A 21,706-nucleotide genomic window follows, 5' to 3' on the forward strand; every position below is an offset into this window, starting at 1 on the left:
GTTCCCAAAATAAGCACTATACTGTAGGAACTGCTTCTGAGAGTCTTTATACATTGAGTCAAATTCCTGAACCAAAAATATTATGGGGCAGGGTCTTTTCAAAAGTGCTCAGCATTGGCTTAATTTTATTCTTTTTGAAGATAATGGAAATGTCCCATTTATTTAAATAGGAGCAAAGTTAGGTCACCACTGAGCACTTTTACAAATCCCATCCCTTCTTTCCCATCTGTATTTCCATGACTGCTGACACCAAAAGTATTCATGAAATCATTGTGAAAGCACTTTATGGGTCTGAGAATCATCTAGTCAGACAGTAGAAGTAATATTATGTCACTTAGGAGAATAAATCATGCAGACCAAATAGAAAGTTACAAATAGTGAATAAGTAGACACAATGAATAGTTTGCAAGCAGTTCATTGGTGGAAATATATTTGCATATATCATTCCCCAATAAGTCTGACTAATGAGCAAATATTCCAAGATCAAAGTCTGTTTATGGATAATTCACAATTGGTGAAATGGGTTGGATTAATCAAATCATCCATCCAACTCTAAATATCACAGAGATGAGACATTTTGTTCAGTTTTTCACTATGAACAAAACAAAACAATTTTGTCTTTGATCTTCTGACTAGAGTGAAACTAACTTTTCCCTTTTGACTGTGATAGGTTTGGATGGTACACATGAGTCAGAGAGTTCAGGAATAGTGAACTAAAGAGTTCACACACACTTCAAAATGATGGTGTGATGCTCACAGTGCAGGATGTTTCCTTGGTGCTGAGAATTGCTGGTGGGAATGGGGTGAATTTAAAAAAGAAATCAAAGAAATGAAATACACCTGTGTATGATATATTTTTACTGTAAGCCAAAAAAATGACTGCATAGAACAGAGAAAATAGTGCTGACTTCAACTACAGTCATACCAACGTCAGGAATTTCTTTAATAATCGTGGCATTAGGTTCTTTTTAGCCTTGCTGAGGTCCAGTAAATCCTGTGGAAGTTCATTAGTTGGACTGATCAGGTGTTTATTCCTAGAACTTTTAAACTGCAGATACCTGCTGAAAAGGCAATATCTGAACACTGGCTTACTCATTATTGGATTACCAGGAGTGCAATCAATTTGAAATGATGGTTTTGTATCCAGAATTATCTTGCTGTTAAATCAGGATCTCAATATTACAACTGGTCAAAATTTTTCAAATTTTAAAATTGTTGTCCATTTTTTGTTTGAAGTATCAATGACCAAAACTTAAAATTTTTTTTTGCAAAATGTTTTTCATTTTTGAACCAGCTTCACTCGAGATATGAACAGCTACATTTCCTAATACATCTCATCTCCATGCCAGTACAATAATCTATAGTATGACTTGAAAGAACTAGACTTGAAGTTTGAATGTTCATTCTGATGGCCTGGAATAAACCATCTCTCCATGATAGAGATCACTGGAAATAACAATTATTTTTTTGAAACCCACTAAATATGGAAAAAAAACTGTAAACAAAGCTAAACAAATATTACTTAATAAAAAAGAGTTCAGCATTCATTTCATTTTAGAAGTATTGCTGTTACTTTCACTGTGATTTGGAGGGATTTTTTTAAATGATTCATTCATTCAAAACAAATGACAAAAATTTTCTTTTCTGTGTTTGTGAATCTTTGTCAAGCAGATCACAATTTTCTCAAATGGATTTGTTCAAAATTATTCACCAAATAACTTCCATGAAGAAGTTTTGTCTATAGCTTATTCTCAGGTAGTTCTTTGCGAGTACTCAATATATGAAATTTGATTACTTTCTTTTATTTCAATTTACAGTAAAATCATCATCCCATAAGTACCCATCACAAGCTGCATCCATTTTAAATTTTAAAATGTAAATTATGAAAGCGCACTTCAAAATCCATGTTAGCTTCAATGTCCCATTCTAATCACCTCCAGAAGACCAACATAATCATAAATCCTGTTCCTCAATCCACCTGTTCCTCACATGCCTCAGGAAAAAGCTTGGTTTTGCAGTTTGTCCTGATTGCAGTAGAAGAGAGAAGAATGGCACAGGTGGTCTCCCAGGTAACTTGGTCCTAAGCCATTCAGGTCTTTTGAAGGTTACAACAGACCTTAAATTCTTCCTGGAAATTCACAGGCAGCTAGTGCAGTTCATGTAGCTCAGTGTTTAATAAGCAGGTTGCCACCAGCTTTAGTTACTGAATAGTGATGGGAGAGTGCATTACAACATCTAGTCCCAGTGTGACAATGGCATGAATTATGGTAGCAAAGAAGTGGTTGCACTTCTCTTCCTAGTTGCAGGCAGAAAACAGTACTCTTGGCCGCAGTTCCTATCAGACAATTCAGCAGCCACCTGGGGTCCAAGAAAACACCTCAACCATGAACTTGTGTCTCAGTCACTGGTTGCATTCCCTCAGCTACCATTGAAACCGTTGCTAATTCTTCCAGTTATTTCCTCCACCCAATCAGCATTACTTCTGTCTTACCTGGATTAAGACCTCGACCTTGCAATGAGCTCTACAGGGGCAGGTCCCTGCATTCACTCAGCACTACCGAAGTCAGTGAGGGGCTCTGCAATTGCATAGGCAGGTCTCGTTGCAAGAACGGAATCTAAGACTCAGCCAGCTAGCACTCATTCAGGCCCAAATCTCCTGTAGACATTAAGGCATCCATTCCATTGTCCCAGCCAGGTCAGAGATGGTGCAGACAAAGCTCTGGGGGGTCCTCAGACTACTGAATGTACTGCCGTCTGTCTTGGATTCCCAGATCACATGGTACATTTTTGTTGCATATTCATGTGAGAGTATCTTTCAGAATCAGATGTCTGAGGCCTATGTGCACGTTTACAAATGTAGTATCTTCTTGAATATTGGAGTATTTGCTGAAAATTCACTATTTCCTCACACATTCCTGCATGCAAAGTTGTTCACTGTTAAACTTACAGGAAATGGGCAATGGGAACAAGGGATCAAACATAGTCAAACAAATTTGTTTAAAAAGTTGAATTAATGTTCAAGCGATTTTTTGTTGTTGATGCAATATTCATGCAGCTCTAACATGTGCTTCTGGAGCTTAATATATGTCTTAGCTTCCTTCACTGATATGTGATTCACAAGTGCACAGAGCAGTAGTGGTTGTCCATTGTATGTGTGGCTTGTCCTATCTTATTCCTGGTCTTTGTGCATTTCTGTCTGTAGCAATATTTGCTGGTATTTTGTTGATTGTGCTAGAATTAATCTGGAGTGATATGAGGTTTTAGATTTTATTATGCCAAGTACAAAGGCATTGGGCCACATTCTCTGCCCTTGAACCATCTGCTTTGCACAGCACAGGCAGCCTCGAGGAGCTGGAATCTAGTCATCGCTAACCAGCTGAGAATTCCCTCCGCAAGGAAGAACGGTCAGTTCGCTTCAAGTCAACATGCCTGGCTCCTGTGCCAACTGACCACCCCATCACGGGGAGTGGGGGTTGTTGGGCGAAGGACCAAAGGATCTGCCTATTCTCATCTGCCAGTTTTCAACTGGCATATGGTCCCTTGTGGAGTGTAGCCAATTGGCATGGATTAGTCGAGCCCCCTAGGCTTCTCTAATTCATGCTGGGGCTAGGCCAGCACAAGATCAGCCCAAAAACTCAGGGAGCCATAACTGTTACTTAAGGCCTGTCTACATGCTGCAGCAATGTGCATGAGAGGGGTGTGAATTCTGAAGCATGCCCGTGTGTTGCACGCTAAGGATATGGCTACATTGCAATAAAGACGTGCAGCAGGGCTGCAGTGGGCCTGGGTCAGCTAACTCGGGCTCGTGCTGATGGGCTACAAACTTGCAGTGTAGATGTTCAGGTTCAGGCTACATCCTGGGCTCTGAAACCTCCTGAGGACAGTGGGTTTCAGACCCCACGCACCAGTCTGAACCCAAACATCACACTGCAATTTTTAGTCCTGCAAACCCAGGTAAATGGACATGGTCTCTGACACTTGGGGCTACAGGCTTTTTATTGCAAAGTCCATGTACCCTAACTAGCCCCATGCTACGCTAGCATGCTGGGGAACTTTTAGTTCGTGCCAGCAGATCTGTACAGGCTTGTTCGTGCACAACACGTTGGTGCACTTCCTCTCGTGTCAGTGGCGGATTAGCCACTGGGCCCATGCCCAGGCACCCCAGCCAACTGGGGGGGGGGCCCAGAAAAATGGGCATCTCTATGCCCTGACCTCCTCCGCCTGCCCATCCACCCGAGGCTCCTGCCAGGGGCTGGGGCACAGGGGCTTGCCCCACTCCGCCCACCCACCCGGCAGTCCTGCCGGCTCCACTCCCCAACAGGAGTGCTGGGCGGGGGGGGAAGCCCCTGCACCCCAGCTCAATTTCCCCTGCAGGAGCCCTAGGGAATGGGGGCGGGGCCCACTTGCTCTGGCCCAGGGCCCCACAAATCCATAATCTGACTCTGTCTAGTGTGCCATGCTGTGTAGACAGGCTCTTAGATTGCTACTAAACATTATGCAGATTGTAAGCATCTTTTTGTTCTGTATTTGTATGTTGCCTAACATATTAAGGTCGTGGTCTGTGACTGAGGCTCCTAGACACTACCATGATACAAATAAATAATCATCAGCTCCCCAATGCTGCTCCCATTCTCCCGTGCGCAGAACAGATCTCATCACAGGAGAGAATCTGACCCATTATGGTTAAATAGCTTTGTATGTTTGCAGTATTAATCCTTTATTTGCAATCAAATTAACAACTAATTGTTTTTTAAGTTGAATATATTACTAAAAATTCATTGTATTTTCGATTCTCACTACTCATCCACGCATCCTTGCAATGGACCTTTTGGTTTAAAGCCGCTGAATCCACGTGATGTCTTTCCTTTTGTCTTGTTAACGGTTCACATTAGCCCTAACAAGCTACTTCCAAGTAATCTTTAACCTTTACAAAGAAAATAAAAAAGCTATACTGAGATTACCAAAAGAGAGAGAACTGCTGTCAGACCATTTTCCAAACAGTGCTGCTAGTATTTGTGGTGTTATGCAGCTTGTAACTTTTACTTTCCTGTTCCCCTTCAGGAAAACCATTCGCAGAGCTGTACCCTGCTTGCGATTTTTCATACGGATATCAAAGAGTGATCTCTCATCAGGTTCTATAAATGAATCATCATTCAGGTCCTCTGTCTCCAGTCGTCGCTCCTTTGCCTCCAGGAACAAGAGTAGCTGTGTTTCATCAGTTTCCACTGGAGAAGCAGTAAGTCTTTAGGAGGAAATTGGGTATAAAACTTGCCTGTCTGAAACAAATCAGGTCCCCAGTTAATTCTCTAAAAATGGATCCAAAGTCATACTTTTGCATCTGTTTCTGAAAGTCTTGGAAGAATAAAGTTGTTTCTGTATAGGAGATTAACTGTCTGTGGTTCAGGAATATTATCGTTTGGTTTATTGATCTGACTTTTACCGTGCATTCCAATGTGGTGGTTCTGTAGAAGTGGAATCTTGGGTGTCATAGCAGCTGGTGCTCTGCCTGGGGTATACCTCTGAAAAATCATGCACATTAAATTCACATTAATTTTACAAAAATATATAATTTTTTTTGTTAAGTTATGAAAATGGCACGCTCAGTCTTTTCACTCTTTATCTGTCAGGTAGAATTCAGTAGAACCCAAGCCTTGTAGGCTTCATATCCGTAGGACCAGACAGAATAGTACTAAAAATAAAAAGTTCCCTTTGGGGAATCTTACGTCCCCCAGACTGACCTCTTAGCATTCCCCCCAACTCCTGAAAAGTCAGCCTCTTATGCATTGACACTGTGCCTATTAGGGCATTACTTAGCATATCAGTGGTCTTCATAGGGGATGCACTCAGCCAGTGCTAGCCCTCTCCAGGGACCTACTGTATTCAGCTCTTTCACACTGTGCTGAACCAGCATAAGAAAGTTCACTCAGCTCAGAGTATCATCTAGAACATTCACAAAGATAATAATCACTGTGACAGGTTGAACTAAGAGTAAGTTAGGCTTTTACCCCTTGACTGTCCTTTGGGCTGGAAGACAACAGTCTAGGCAAGGATAAGGACTCAAGGATGTGACATGTGTCACTTGCAAGCTACTTATTTCAGGGTACTAATATCAGAGTCAAAATAACATGACCAAATAGCCAAATATCAAAAGAGATGCTTTAAATTCTTCAGATAAGATAGATTTTGAAAAAACAGTAAGATCTAGGAGTGGGTTGATGAACATCAATAAAACCAGGGAGCATGACAAATCTGGCTTGAAGATGATTCTTTTTCACACAGGTTAGAACATAAATTATTCAAAAACTTGATCAAAAACTGTCCATTCTGTTTTATCAAGGCACCTGAATGGCTTCCTTCTGCTACGTAGCGTTACTTCTCAAAAAGCAAACAAATACTGAACTTTCATAATTATTCATAGTAACACTTTGTTTCCCAGTTCACCAATTGATTTGCAACTGTTTCAAGTTGTAAATATCTGAGTAGAGACTGAAAATATAGCACCTTATTTTCTACTTTATTCTCCAGTCCACCTTTAGGAATGTGAGATCCTGCTTCTCAGTGAACTGATCTCAGCACCAGAAAGATTTTTAAACAACTGTGTTGTAAACAAATGGTAAAATAAACAAAAAATGAGCAAAAAGACAGTACTCATTGGCATATTGAAGAAATCCTAATCAAGGGTGCAGAGATGAACAAAACCTTTTGTTATAGATTCCTGGTCACCTATCAAAGGGAATTTCCCCCCCCCCCCCACCTTCCCATGCACACACTGAACTACTGTGTAACTTCATAAGCACTAACAGAAAAGCTGTATTTGGTTGTTGTGACTATACCTAGTGAGGTTAGCACCAAGCATTGGAAGAAACCATTCCTCTGCACTTTAACACAGTCCAAATCCTCCTTTGTTTTACAAAATATGATCCTCTCTTCCCACATTCCAACCAGTTCTGAAAACCACTCAGAGTAGTCAAAGTATTTGTTCATTGGTGTTCTAGACTAAATTGACTGGCCATCATTTTGCGTTCAAGCTAGGTCTATATTAATGCTTTGTAGATCCAAATATTTGACATTAAGTGCATCTTACATTCTTTATTCTCTTTAAATCCATGATGGACACCATGGTTTGATTCTGAATTGAAAGAGCACAGGCAGACTGCTGGATCTGCTTAGAGCCCCAGTCAGTAGGGTTCTGGACTGCAAAACACTCTGCCCATGGACTGTCAATTGCAAGATCAGGCCTTTAATTTGTCACAATCTTTTTTAAAAACTAAACACAGAACAGATAGTGAAATAATTTGTCTCTTCCCTTAAGAAAAGATCTAAAACCACAATCAAATAAACCTATCGGTCATATTTCAAATTATGGACTAGATTAAGGTATGTGTGAAGCCCATTCCTTTTGCAGCTCTTCCAGACAGACCATGCAGTTATTTTAATTGGACCTCCAACTGAAATGGAAAATTCTGTCTTATGAGGTACTTTCAGATTAGATTGTACAACTTAGATTGTAAACTCTTTGGGTCAGGGACTATCTTTTTTTTTTTTTTTTCTGTACAGCATCCAGTACAATGATTTCCTGGATCATGATTGGGGCTCCTAGATGCTACCATAATACAAATAAATAATAATATGGCAAGACCCACAAGTGACATACACTAGTCTCATCACTTAATGCACTCTTGGAGGGCATTCAAATATCATGGTGACAGATATAATAGAACACAACTAATTGTTTGTTGGCCAGCGCTACTTCATTGTAGAACTATACATTCAGTAATACATAAGTGGTAACCTTTTCCCCTAGCTTTTATATAATGTATTGACTGCAAAATTTCTTTTTAATTAAAATGAATAACAGATGCTAAGTTACTATATTTTAAAAATTAAATTACATAGCATCACCAACTTGCAGTTGTTTCTCCTCTTGTTATTTTGCAGGCTAAGAGTTGTATTTGAGAGTATTCTACACCGGTTTGTCCTTGACACACAACCTTTGCCTACACTAGTATTTTGGGCGGAACCTCCCACCATTACAGGTAGCAGGTTGTGGAGTGCCTGCTTTTGTAAACAGGGCACAGTCATTTTATCATTCTGTCATTTAGATCTGCCCTGAGCCAAACTGTTAGGAGAGTGCGCTGGGAACGTTTCAGTCTTCTGAAAAATCAGGACAAAAAAGTAGTAAAAACCCGTCCCCTCCTTACATTACCAATCTGTCATATGTAGCTGATTCCAGTGGAATTGCACCAGTTGTCTGAAAAACGCTAGCGCAGACATAGCCACAGGAAACTACACACCTAAATCCACATACACTGAACTGAGAATATATGTACCCTTTGAGATTCTTGTGTGTGGTCAAAAAATCTTCCTGTTTCAGTGCTAAATGAAAAGTTTTAGCGGGCATACAAAATTTTTATCATGTAAAAGCATTAACTGGTCTGGATCAGGGCTACCTGAGAGAATGCCTCTCCCTGAATGCCTCACTGCAACAATTACAGTTACTTCCAGTGCTTTTACAATTGCTGAATGGAACGGAACTTTCCAGGAGTAGTATTGTCTGCAGAACACCATCCCCTGGGAACTTGCTCATATGGCCCTGATCTTCAAGTCTATAAGTCTATGTGACCCAGAGTTTTTCAGCCTTCAGGCCAAATTTTAAGGGTTCCCTGTTCAACCAGGCATTTAACTGATTGTCACTATGTTAGGATGAAGGACCTTCACACTGCAGGCAGAAACACTGCAGCGATTGTTTATTGAACAATCTCTGTGAATCACTCGTTTTCTGTTTTTGTATTTATGGTGCAGTGCTACGGATGCTATGGCAACTGAAGCTGTTTTAAAAAAAAGGATAAGTAATTCTGTAATAATGTAAATACAATTTGGAAACTTTTGCCCTTTGAGCTAATTTACACTCACCGGCCATTAAGTTTCTGACAATAGGGATGATACGTTAAGGTATTGCTCATGAGGTTGAGGTAATGTAATTGCACTGAAGCAAATTTTGTGGAAGCATTACGATTATTCTCAGAAACCTAGGCTATTGTATAAAATATATGAAGCATTCGGATAGGAAAATCAGGTATATTTTCTGCTGTAAAATACATATCCAGCAAAGTCACTGGGACTACTTACATGCTTAGAGTTAAGCACTTGCTTAAGTGTTTTGCTAGATCAAGACCTACGTCACTAGTTGTACATAGCGCTTATGCAATGGTGGCACTGGAAATGTGTTGTTTCTTGAGATGATAAAATAAGAGTTTAAAAAAAAAGGAAGATTTCTAACTCATTTCTCTTCTCCTCTCCTATGCATCCTCCTGTTTCTTTCACCTTTCCATTTTCCTTGACTCTCATTTTCTCCTTTATTTCCATCTCAACAAGTTTTTTATGGATGAGGAGATCAGTGGATGCTAAATGAGGTTCACTGTAGTCATGCTATAGCACCTGAGCCATTTCTTTTGTTCGGTTAGTCATCATTAATTTTCTGTAAACTCAGTGGAGTCATTTTTTTGTTTGTTTTGTTTTTAAAGTATTCTCCTTTCTAGGCATGGGATAATGTTGTTTAACGGTGTCAGCCCTTGGCCTAACCTTTGCTTACAGGTCTCAAGCAAAACTGCTGCTGTTGTCATGCAGTGCTGGGTTGATCGGACACTGCCAGAGGCAATTCTTTCCGTGACTGACAGGAAACATGGTTTTTAAATGCCCGTTTAGTGCAGCTGTGTAGATGCCCTTTGAAATAAAAGCTTAACTCAGTGGCTTTTGCGTGTTGCATGGTAGCAGTTCGTGGGGCAGTTTTGGAACACACTTGCTAATGCACAAGTTGGCAGCACCAAGTAGAAAATGTAGCTGTTTCCACGGAACACATTCTCTTGTCTGAGTGTGTGCATGTTTCTAACGTAAATAAAATTGCCTCTGTAGTTTTAATTATACAAGGAAGGAAAAATGAAAAGACTGTTCGTAGCTGAGGGAACGAAGTTATCCAGTGAGGTTCATGCATTAGTTTCACACCTTCCTGGACCTCATTTCAAATCCTAACAAGTGCATGTGGAAAACGGTTTGGTCTCCACCTTTTGTCCGAATCACAAAATCAACATATAATTTGTCATGATTCACAATCTTTGCACAAGATAGGTCCAGAAATGGAACAGTTAGATTGTAGCAAATCAGGTCTGAGCTCCATTCCTAGTGAGGCACAGGAAAAATAAGTGAAGTATCTGCTCACATTCCAGACTGTACTCTCTCTCTGCTACTAGATATCTAATACTTAGGTGCCACAAGCATTACTATACTACAGAGATCAAAGGTGAGTAAAAAATCTGGGTAAAAATGGATGCACTGTGTGTGTTACAAGCTCTGTGCTTCCAAAGAAACAAATCTCAGGGGAGCAGAAAGATTGAAAATCAAAAGTATGTGGAATAATTCTTGTCTAATGGGAGATTCATCTGGGCTGGGTATGAGACCCATTTTAGAATACACTCATTTTGTCTACGTGCAAAAGCAACCTGCTTACCAGCAGATGAAAAAGAAAATATAGAAAGCTGGAGAGAATATAATTGTTTGAAATAATTCTCACCTGGTGTTTAGGCTTGGAGTGATGTAGAGCTTGAGCCAGTGGAGCCAGTTCATAAGAAACTGCAGCCTTCCAGGAGTAACTCTTTTTCATCGTGTTCGAGACAGGAGGAGAAGAGGGAACTGCTTCTGAAGGCACACAGCTGCAATGCAATAACTGAAGAAAAGGTAAAAGAAGGACTTAATTGCTTCTTGTTTTTATTGTCTAATCTTTCTTTGGCAAGTCTTCTCCGGTTTACCCACTCAGCCTTGAAGCTCAGATGGATACATCTTGAAAACCTCACCCGTATGAAGGTTTCTCCCACCCCACCATTAGAGGCCCTATGAATGCTTTAACTCTTTTCCCGGCTGCTTTGCCTTGGCTGGTGTCAAGGTTCCTCCCCCACTCTGAGCTCTAGGGTACAGATGTGGGGACCTGCATGAAAAACCTCCTAAGCTTATCTTTATCAGCTTAGGTCAAAACTTCCCCAAGGTACAAAATATTCCACCCTTTGTCCTTGGATTGGCCGCTACCACCACCAAACTAATACTGGTTACTGGGGAAGAACTGTTTGGGAAACGTCTTTCCCCCCAAAATACTTCCCAAAACCTTGCACCCCAATTCCTGGACAAGGTTTGGTAAAAAGCCTCACCAGTTTGCCTAGTGACTACAGACCCAGACCCTTGGATCTTAAGAACAACGAACAATCCTCCCAACACTTGCAACCCCCTTTCCTGGGAAATATTGGATACAAAACCTCACCAATTTGCATAGGTGACTACAGACCCAAACCCTTGGATCTGAGAACAATGAAAAAGCATTCAGTTTTCTTACAAGAAGACTTTTAATAGAAATAGAAGTAAAGAAATCATCTCTGTAAAATCAGGATGGTAGATACCTTACAGGGTAATTAGATTCAAAACATAGAGAACCCCTCTAGGCAAAACCTTAAGTTACAAAAAAGATAAAGACAGAAATAGTTATTCTATTCAGCACAATTCTTTTCTCAGCCATTTAAAGAAATCATAATCTAACACATACCTAGCTAGATTACTTACTAAAAGTTCTAAGACTCCATTCCTGTTCTGTCCCCAGCAAAGCAGCATACCAACAGACAGAGAGACCCTTTGTTTCTCTCCCTCCTCCCAGCTTTTGAAAGTATCTTGTCTCCTCATTGGCCATTTTGGTCAGGTGCCAGCGAGGTTACCGTTAGCTTCTTAACCCTTTACAGGTGAGAGGAGTTTTCCCCTGGCCAGGAGGGAATTCAAAAGGGTTTTCCCTTCCCTTTATATTTATGACATGCCCCCCAAATCTCAGCTAGGGTGAAACACTGGCTGGGATTTCTTCCTGGAGCTCTAGGAAAAACAGAGTTAATAAGACACATGCATCTCTAAATATACTACCAAGTACATAAAGACTAACAATATTTTCCACATCTCAAGGACGATTTTAACCAGTTAATTCTGGGAAACTTTCACGGGAGAGTGCATCAGCCACTTTGTTAGAAGCTCCTGAGATGTGTTGGATGTTGAAATCAAAATCTTGGAGAGCTAAACTCCACCGAAGAAGTTTTTTGTTAGTTTCCTTGACGGTGTGAAGCCACTTCAGTGCAGCATGGTCGGTTTGCAGGTGGAAACGCCGTCCCCAAACATATGGGCGTAGCTTTTCCAGAGCGTAGACAATGGCTTAACATTCTTTTTCAGTGACTGACCAGTTGCTTTCCCTCTCAGACAGTTTTTTGCTGAGAAACACTACAGGGTGGAATTCTTGATCAGGTCCTTTCTGCATTAAAACTGCTCCCACACCACGCTCGGATGCATCTGTGGTTACTAGGAACGGTTTGTCAAAGTCTGGGGCCCTTAGTACAGGGTCAGACATGAGTGTCGCTTTAAAGCTTGTTAAAGGCCTTCTGACACTTTTCGGTCCACTGAACAGCATTTGGCTGTTTCTTTTTGGTTAGGTCTGTCAGTGGGGCGGCGATTTGGCTGTATTGCGGAACAAATCGTCTGTAATAACCGGCCAAGCCTAAGAAGGATTGAACCTGTTTCTTTGACTTTGGAACAGGCCACTTTTGGATAGCATCCACTTTGGCCTGTAGGGGGCTGATAGTTCCTTGACCCACCTGGTGTCCAAGGTAAGTCACTCTGTTTAGGCCTATTTGACACTTCTTAGCCTTAACAGTTAGTCCTGCCTCCCTTATGCGCTCAAGGACTTTTTGTAGATGTTCCAGGTGGTCTGCCCAGGAATCCGAAAATATGGCCACATCGTCAAGGTAGGCGACTGCATATTCTCCTAATCCCTCTAGGAGACCATCTACAAGTCTTTGGAAGGTGGCGGGTGCATTTCGCAGCCCGAAAAGGAGTACATTAAATTCGTACCGCCCGAGATGTGTGGCGAAGGCTGATCTTTCCTTGGCAGATTCATCTAGCGGTACCTGCCAGTACCCCTTGGTTAAGTCCAAGGTAGAGATGAACTGGGCCCGTCCCAGTTTCTCTAATAGTTCATCTGTGCATGGCATTGGATAGTTGTCTGGGCGAGTTACAGCATTTAGCTTACAGTAGTCCACGCAAAAACGTATTTCCCCATCTGGTTTGGGAGCTAGAACCACTGGAGATGCCCGTGCACTTCCAGAGGGGCGGATTACACCCATCTGTAACATATCCTGGATCTCCCATTCTATAGCAGTTTTAGCTTGAGGAGACACCCAGTAAGGTTGGACCCTAGTTGGGTGAGCATTACCTGTGTCAATGGAGTGGTATGCCCGTTCAGTCAGTCCTGGGGTGGCTGAGAACGTTGGCGCGTAGCTAGTGCACAGCTCCTGGATCTGCTGTCGCTGCATATGCCCAAGGGTCATGGAGAGGTTCACCTCTTCCACACCACCAGCACATTTCCCTTCGTAGTAGACACCTTCAGGCCACTCAGCGTCGTCTCCTCCCTGGGCTGTAAACTGACAAACCTTTAATTCTCTGGAATAAAAGGGCTTTAGAGAATTAATATGGTACACCTTAGGCTTTCGGTTGGAGGTGGGGAATGCTATGAGATAATTAACAGCTCCCAGGCGCTCCTGGACCGTGAATGGCCCTTCCCACGATGCTTCCATTTTATGGGCCTGGAGCGCCTTTAAGACCATGACCTGGTCCCCTACTTTGAAGGAACGCTCTCTGGCATGTTTATCATACCAGGCTTTTTGCACTTTTTGAGCATCCTGTAAGTTTTCTTTAGCAAGGGCTAAAGAGGTTCGGAGGGTGTTTTGTAGGTTGGTTACAAAGTCCAGAATGTTAGTCCCTGGAGAAGGTGTAAATCCCTCCCATTGCTGCTTCACCAACTGCAATGGCCCCTTAACCTCACGGCCATATACAAGTTCAAATGGGGAAACCCCTAAACTGGGGTGTGGTACAGCTCTGTAGGCAAAGAGCAACTGCTGCAACACTAGGTCCCAATCATTGGAGTGCTCATTTACGAATTTACGTATCATGGCCCCCAAAGTTCCATTAAACTTCTCCACCATGCCATTTGTTTGATGGTGGTAAGGAGTGGCAACCAAGTGATTTACCCCATGAGCTTCCCATAGTTCCTGCCAGGAAATTAGTCCCTGCATCTGTGAGGATGTCGGAGGGCCAACCTACCCTGGCAAAAATGTCTGCTAGTGCCTAGCACACACTTTTAGCCCTGGTGTTGCTTAGAGCTACTGCTTCCGGCCATCGGGTGGCAAAATCCATGAAAGTCAGTATGTACTGCTTTCCTCTGGGTGTCTTTTTCGGAAAAGGACCCAGAATATCCACAGCTACTCACTGAAATGGAACTTCAATGATGGGGAGTGGCTGGAGAGGGGCTTTGACCTGGTCTTGGGGTTTTCCCACTCTTTGGCACACCTCACAAGACTGGACATAGGTAGAAACATCCTTGCCCATTCCCTCCCAGTGGAATGACCCCACCAAACGGTCTTTGGTCCTGTTCACTCCAGCATGGCCACTAGGGTGACCATGGGCTAAGCTCAAGAGCTTGGCCCGGTATTTAGTTGAAACTACCAACTGTCTCTGAGGATGCCAGTCTTCCTGGTGTCCACCAGAAAGAGTTTCCTTGTATAAAAGTCCTCTTTCTACAACAAACCTGGATCGATTAGAAGATCTGAGAGGCGGTGGGTTGCTCCATGCCGCCGTCCAAGCTCTCTGGAGGCTTTCATCTGCTTCCTGTTCAGTCTGAAACTGTTCCCTTGATGCTGGAGACATCAGTTCCTCATTGGATTGTGGACCTATGCTTGGTCCCTCTGGAAGCGATATAGGGGATGGAGCTGTTTCTGTTGACTGTGAACCGCTCTCCGTGGGTGCACTATGTTGGGATTCAGGCTCCAGCTGAGCCTCTTGTGTCGGGTTATCGGCTGCTGCCAGTTCAGGTTCGGTGGGGCCCTCTGGTGTTGAGGTTGCAAGTACTGGATTCAGTGCTGGCAATGGGTCTGGTGTTGGTTGTTCGGCTGGTTTCGGTTCAGGGATTGGTTCCGTCTGGGTCTCTGGGACTGGATCCACTACTGCTGTTGCAGACATTGGCCTGGGATCCGGGTCCATCACCTCTGACTGGGTCCTGATAGAAGTTTCCAGAATGGAGCTAGGCCTCACGGCTTGTTTAGCCTGGCTACGGGTGACCGTTCCCTCCCTCTTGGCCCGCTTCACATGATTGGCCAAGTCTTCCCCCAACGGGATGGGATAATCATCATAGACTGCAAAAGTCCACGTTCCTGACCAGCCCTTGTACTGGACAGGCAACTTGGCTGTAGGCAAATTGAAAGAGTTGGACTTGAAGGGTTGAATCGTCACTTGGATCTCTGGGTTGACTAAATTGGGGTCCACCAAGGAAGCATGGATAGCTGACGCTTGTGCTCTGGTGTCCCTCCACGCGGTGACCTTCTTCCCGCCCACACTCACAGTTTCCCTCCGCTCCAAGGGTATCTGGGAGGTATCTGGGCCTGCAGACCTGGGGTGTGATTCCGATGCAATGAACTGTAATCTGTTGGGGTTCTTGGGGCAGTTGGCCTTTACATGCCCCAGCTCGTTACATTTAAAACATCGTCCAGCTGACGGGTCACTGGGGTGAGGTGGGTTGCTGGAGAATGGGGTGGTGAGACGATAAGGTGTCTGGAGGGTTCTTTGGGAGGTAGGTGGGGCTTTGGGCAGCCCCCGGTAATAGGGTGTGGTCTGGGGTTGTCTCTTCTGGTCTCCGCTCCAACTGCGACCAGTTTTCTTCTTCTCTGCCACCTCCACCCATCTGGCTCCAATCTCTCCTGCCTCGATTACAGTTTTGGGCTTCCCATCTAGGATGTATCTTTCTATTTCCTCAGGAACCCCCTCTAAGAATTGTTCCATTTGCATTAGGAAGGGCAAATTTACTGGAGATTCAACACTTGCTCCTGATATCCAGGCATCCCAATGTTTCACAATGTGGTAGGCATGTCGGGTAAATGACACATCTGGTTTCCACCTTAGGGCTCTGAACTCCGACAAGACTGCTCGGGTGTTATCCCCATTCTGACTCTCGCCTTGGATTTAAACAGTTCATACTTGTTCAAGTGTCCTTTAGGCATTTCAGCTGCCACCTCAGCTAAGGGTCCACTGAGCTGCGGCCTCAGCTCTACCATGTATTGGTCAGTAGAGATGTTGTACCCAAGGCAGGCCCTTTCAAAGTTTTCTAAGAAGGCCTCAGTATCATCACCTGCCTTGTAGGTGGGGAACTTTCTGGGATGGGAAGTGGTACCTGGAGAAGGATTGCTAGGGTTTGTTGGGATATTCTGCTGAGCCTTTATCTTCTCCATCTCCTCCACATGTTTCCTCTCTTTTTCCTTCTCTTCCAGTTCTTTGTCCCTTGCTTCCATAGCTCTCCTGTGAGCAGCCGCTTGGTGTTGTTCTGCCTCTTTCGCTGCCTCCCTTTCTTTCTCCTTTGCCTCCATTGCTCTCCTGTGAGCAGCTTCTAGAGCTTTTTCGGTTTCTTTCAATGTCTCCAGTTTGGCTAACTCCAATTTGTGTAGTGCCTTTGTGCCTGACTTCTTTACCTCTCTGTTTTTAACTAACTTTACACCCGAGGTTTAGAAATAAACAAACAAAACTTGGCTGTAAAATTTTGCTGTGCTGGAATAGAATACCTATTCTCTGATAGTGATTGTCAGCCTACAGAAAAAGACAATTCCCTTTGTCTCTGCTCTGGCCCCAAATCAAAGCAAAAAACCTCCAACTACTTGGAAGCCTGCTTACTAGCAGCCCAAAGGAAAAAAAATTTCCTTTTCAAACTTGTGCTCCTTGTAAAAAAATCAAAATCCAAAAAAAAAAAAAAAGCCCCTGCCACTTGTGTCTCCAGGCAAATGGGTAGAACCCCCCCCCCATTTACTTTTAGGGGGGAAAAAACTCTGGGTTGGAAGACTGTGAATTTTCCTGCAGGAGTTAAGTACCCTGCCTCCAGGCAAAGAAAACCTGCAATTCACAAAGATAATCCCCTTTTGTCTCTGCTCTTTCCCCAAACAGAGAAAAAACAAGCTGCTTTCAGTTTCAGCTGCTTTCTGGACTTCCTTTCCAGCAGCCACAAAGGAAAAAAAATTCCTTTTTGAAATCTGTATTTCTAGTTCAAAAAATCTCAACTGGATCTCAAAATGATTTCAGGTTAATCCCACCACTCTGCCACCATGTCAAGGTTCCTCCCCCACTCTGAACTCTAGGGTACAGATGTGGGGACCTGCATGAAAAACCTCCTAAGCTTATCTTTACCAGCTTAGGTCAAAACTTCCCCAAGGTACAAAATATTCCACCCTTTGTCCTTGGATTGGCCGCTACCACCACCAAACAAATACTGGTTACTGGGGAAGAACTGTTTGGAAACGTCTTTCCCCCCAAAATACTTCCCAAAACCTTGCACCCCAATTCCTGGACAAGGTTTGGTAAAAAGCCTCACCAATTTGCCTAGGTGACTACAGACCCAGACCCTTGGATCTTAAGAACAATGAACAATCCTCCCAATACTTGCACCCCCTCTTTCCTGGGAAATGTTGGATAAAAAGCCTCACCAATTTGCATAGGTGACTACAGACCCAAACCCTTGGATCTGAGAACAACGAAAAAGCATTCAGTTTTCTTACAAGAAGACTTTTAATAAAAATAGAAGTAAAGAGAAGAAAAAAAATCACCTCTGTAAAATCAGGATGGTAGATACCTTACAGGGTAATTAGATTCAAAACATAGAGAACCCCTCTAGGCAAAACCTTAAGTTACAAAAAAGATACACAGACAGAAATAGTTATTCTATTCAGCACAATTCTTTTCTCAGCCATTTAAAGAAATCATAATCTAACGCATACCTAGCTACATTACTTACTAAAAGTTCTAAGACTCCATTCCTGGTCTATCCCTGGCAGAAAACCAGCATATAGACAGACACACAGACCCTTTGTTTCTCTCCCTCCTCCCAGCTTTTGAAAGTATCTTGTCTCATTGGTCATTTTGGTCAGGTGCCAGCGAGGTTACCTTTAGCTTCTTAACCCTTTACAGGTGAGAGGAGTTTTCCCCTGGCCAGGAGGGATTTCAAAGGGATTTACCCTTCCCTTTATATTTAGACAGCTGGAAAAGCAACCTGCCATTCCAAAGCCAGATCAAATGCTGACTTGTAGCGCAGTTAGTGGGGATGAATTTAAGAACCTGACTGCTTCATCTCAGCATGTTTACCTCCTCCAGCCCTGGTTGATCTCATCCCACTCCCAAATCTAAGGAACCCACCTCCATGTTGTGACCGACTCCATTTGCTACAAAATCAGGGTTTCAAGTCAGATTCAGAAGTAGTGGAAGCCACTTTTTTTTGCACCCTCAGTATACATTAAAAAAATGTTTTATCTTTGTTGAGGGGGAAGAGGAGAGAGAAACTCCCATTTCTCCCTGAGGGTGGGAAAGTCTGGCAGCTTGCCCCCCTTCTCTCCCTGAAACTGGAGATGGTGAGTACTGAGCGCATCTCTTGTGGATGCAATAAAACTACAAACCAAACTGCTGCAGTTTGATGTCATTTTCTCAGAAGTGTCACTTTTCCAGAGGTGCAACTTCGGAAGATGACTTCAGATCACCCCTGAATCAGCTCTTACCAACACTTCAGTCTCACTGGACTTCCAGATACAGTACTGCTGTGAATCACATGGGAAAATATGCCAATGCTACACCTTCAGTAGACAAAGGCCTAAGACTCTCAATACCCACCCTACTAATAGGTTGGCTAGTACCCCCAGGTTTCTCAGTACCCAGCTCTTCATGGCAATACCTACGACATGTCTAACTGAACGAACAATACACCATAAGAAGTGTCACCTGATTCAGTCACCTTTCTTTTCTTCTGGATCTCTGGTTCTTTTTTCTAGAGACAGCATAGTTTTAAGTGAGAAGCTATCCTGGGAATCACAGCAAACTGATCTCCTGATTCCTGAACGCATCCACTGACTCTACCTTCAGGTGTCTCTTTCATGTCACTTCTTCCACAAGGCCTGGAAAACCTTAGTCCTCCCCTTTATAAATGTTGACAAAGCAGACAGTAGAAAATAGTTTTTGAAAAAAACAATAAAACAGCATAAGAATGATTGTGTCACTGACAAGTTGTACGATATTGTCAGCTCGTGCTTTTGAGTCCCATCTTTGTACTTCATCTATGTGCTGTCTGTTTAGATTGCATGTTCTCTGAGGCAGGGACCTCCACTTTCATGCGTGAAAGTATCCACCACAAAGTTGCTGCTGTATAAATAATGGGCCTGATCCTCATTCACATTTGTGGCCCCTGTATGCTGCTAAAGCAATGTAAAAGGGACTTAAAGTGAGTGTAAATGCAGTTTGTTTCTACTTTAAGGCCCTTTTACACTGCTAGGATGGTGTAAAGGGGCCTTAATGTAATGGGAATCTGGCCCAATAAAACATTGCTGCTGGCTGCAGAGTAACATTAAGGCTTTATGAAATCTTGGGCAACGTAAATTAAATAATTTAGTGTGGTGTGATACCTCCTTCTATTGACAGAATAATCCTCACTTTCTTTCGTTCCAGGCAGTGCCACTGCAAAAGTCACATCAACCAGTTTCATCACTTTAAAACCAAAAAAAGACAATGATGACAGAGATCAAGAGCCACCACTTAGGCCAGCTTTCTCCAGCTTGGTGAGCCAGTGTGGACAATGAGTAGGTCTGCTCCTCAGGTGTCAGTGAAGGACCTATTGGGAGCAAGAGATTTGGTGCCAAATCCCACCTCGGTCAGCACCATGGGCCACACCCTCACCTGCTGTGAATTGGCATATTTCCGCTTAAATCAATGGAGCTACTTTGATATACAACAGGTGAGGATTTGTTCCTCTGTGCCCAGACCTCCAGTTTGTTCCTGTCTCTTTGTGAGGAAGGAGCTAGTGTTTTATATAGAGGTGCTATATTTAGGCCTTGGCTTTGGAAGCCATGGAAACAGTAGAGGATCAGAGCCTCTGTGCAGAAGAAAGTAAGAAAAGGGCCTGACTGTGAAGTCTCCATCTAACCCTCAGTCACAGGGCTGGGTGCCTGAAATGTTCGGTTCCTGCCAGAAGGAGTGAACCCAAACTGGGTGACCTCACCTTGCTTCAGAGCTCCCTTGCTAGATCCATGTCAGGACATAACACCTAAGACAGTGGAGAGGAAGAAGGATTACGGGATTCCCTCCAGACACCCCGAACTCCAAATTCAATCTCTTCTCTTCTTCCCTGCCCCATCTTTCTTTTTTTTTCCTGAGAGAGAAGCTGTGGGGGGGGGGGGTAGAAATCTGAGGTTTTCTTCATAGACATGTTGACCCATCGTAATTCATTATTTTAATGACTGTAACTTGGCCACACTGTTCTCCACAAGAAGAATCAGAGGCTATGCTGATTTTTGTCCTCGAAGGATGGCTGTCAGGTAGTTCTGATAAGTAGCCCTTGATTGGGTTCCTGCACTCTATTGTTCTCAGTACTATTCACTGACATATGGGGTTTATAGTGCTGCAGATAGGCGCTTTCACAATATTCACACTGAGTGTCCCAGGTGCAAGGTGTGAAGCGCTTCTTTGTGATGCTTACATGCACAAGCATATTTCAATAGCTTCCAGCATGTATCCTCTTGTCAAGATCAATGAGAGCACTTCAACATCAGGTCTTCTGGTTGCCCTAAAAATACAAAGCTGATCTTTTAGGCATTTACTTTAGATTTCTAGATAGCATGACCAGATTGTCGACAACAGATTTTGGTTGCAACACTTTAAACCTATTATTGATCTTGCTGTGAGTTGTAGTCAGGTCAGAGGATCATTTAGTCCTTGTATTTATCAATATAATAAAGTTTCTGAGGCAGAGAATCATCTCACTTTCCTCTACTCCTCCTTAAAAAAAAAATAAAAATAAAAACCTGCCCATCCTGTCAAGATCTAGAAACTTATTGTATCCTAAGATATCTTCGTAAGTTGATTCAAATGCAAAATTGTTGCGGGGTGCTGACATATAGCCAAGGCCAGAGTGTGGTAGTTCATCACCACCCCAGGGGCAATGCCTCCCAGAGCTGCCAGCCCGTTGGGAGAGCGTGCTTGCTGTGTTAGGGAGGAATGATACGAATGGCCTGTGGCAATGGACTGACATGATTACACATAAAATCTAGAATGACAGTAAAACATGTGAGAGACAAGGGTGGGTGAGGTAATATCTTCTATCGGACCAACTTCTGTTGGTGAGAGAGACAAGCTTTCGAGGCACACAGAGCTTTTCCTCAGGTCCGGGAAAGTAGATGTGTCATGTGACAGTGACTAGGCTATGTGGGTAGTATGAAATGAGGCTCTAATCATAAAATACAGACAGTTACGATGATCTCACAGGGCAGTCCCCATACCTGCTTTGCACACCTATGCTCCCAAAAGATAGCAATATCTACTGTTCCTATATATCTGTAGAATAAAAGGCAAATATTGTTAGCTGACATACAATGCAGATAGGCACTACAGAAATACCTGTGGCAGAGAAACAATAATATATAGAAGACCTACACATATTGAATCTATTTCCTTAAGTTAAGTATCCTCACACCTTCTTGTCAACTGTAAATGAGCCATCTTGATTATCACTATAAAAGTTTTTTTTTTCTCCTGCTGATAATAGCTCATGTTAACTAATTAGCCTCTCACA

General features: G+C 42.9%; 1 protein-coding gene across 4 annotated transcripts in view; it reads left to right on the forward strand.

The window, feature by feature from the left end:
• The window catches only part of LOC140910237 (melanopsin-like), a 73,207-nt gene that overhangs the window by 47,106 nt on the left and 4,395 nt on the right, over nucleotides 1-21,706 (forward strand). For 2 of the 4 annotated variants that reach the window (XM_073340705.1, XM_073340706.1), the window contains 2 exons: nucleotides 5,062-5,236; nucleotides 10,579-10,731. In XM_073340705.1, coding sequence (XP_073196806.1) covers nucleotides 5,062-5,236; nucleotides 10,579-10,731 — 328 coding nt within the window. Of the gene's footprint in view, nucleotides 1-5,061; nucleotides 5,237-10,578; nucleotides 10,732-18,415; nucleotides 18,504-19,587; nucleotides 19,704-21,706 lie in introns of those variants that run through there. The other 2 variants (XR_012158464.1, XM_073340707.1) reach the window with 2 other exon arrangements.

Source organism: Lepidochelys kempii, chromosome 4, assembly GCF_965140265.1.
Source record: "Lepidochelys kempii isolate rLepKem1 chromosome 4, rLepKem1.hap2, whole genome shotgun sequence".
Classification (NCBI taxonomy): Eukaryota; Metazoa; Chordata; order Testudines; family Cheloniidae; genus Lepidochelys; species Lepidochelys kempii.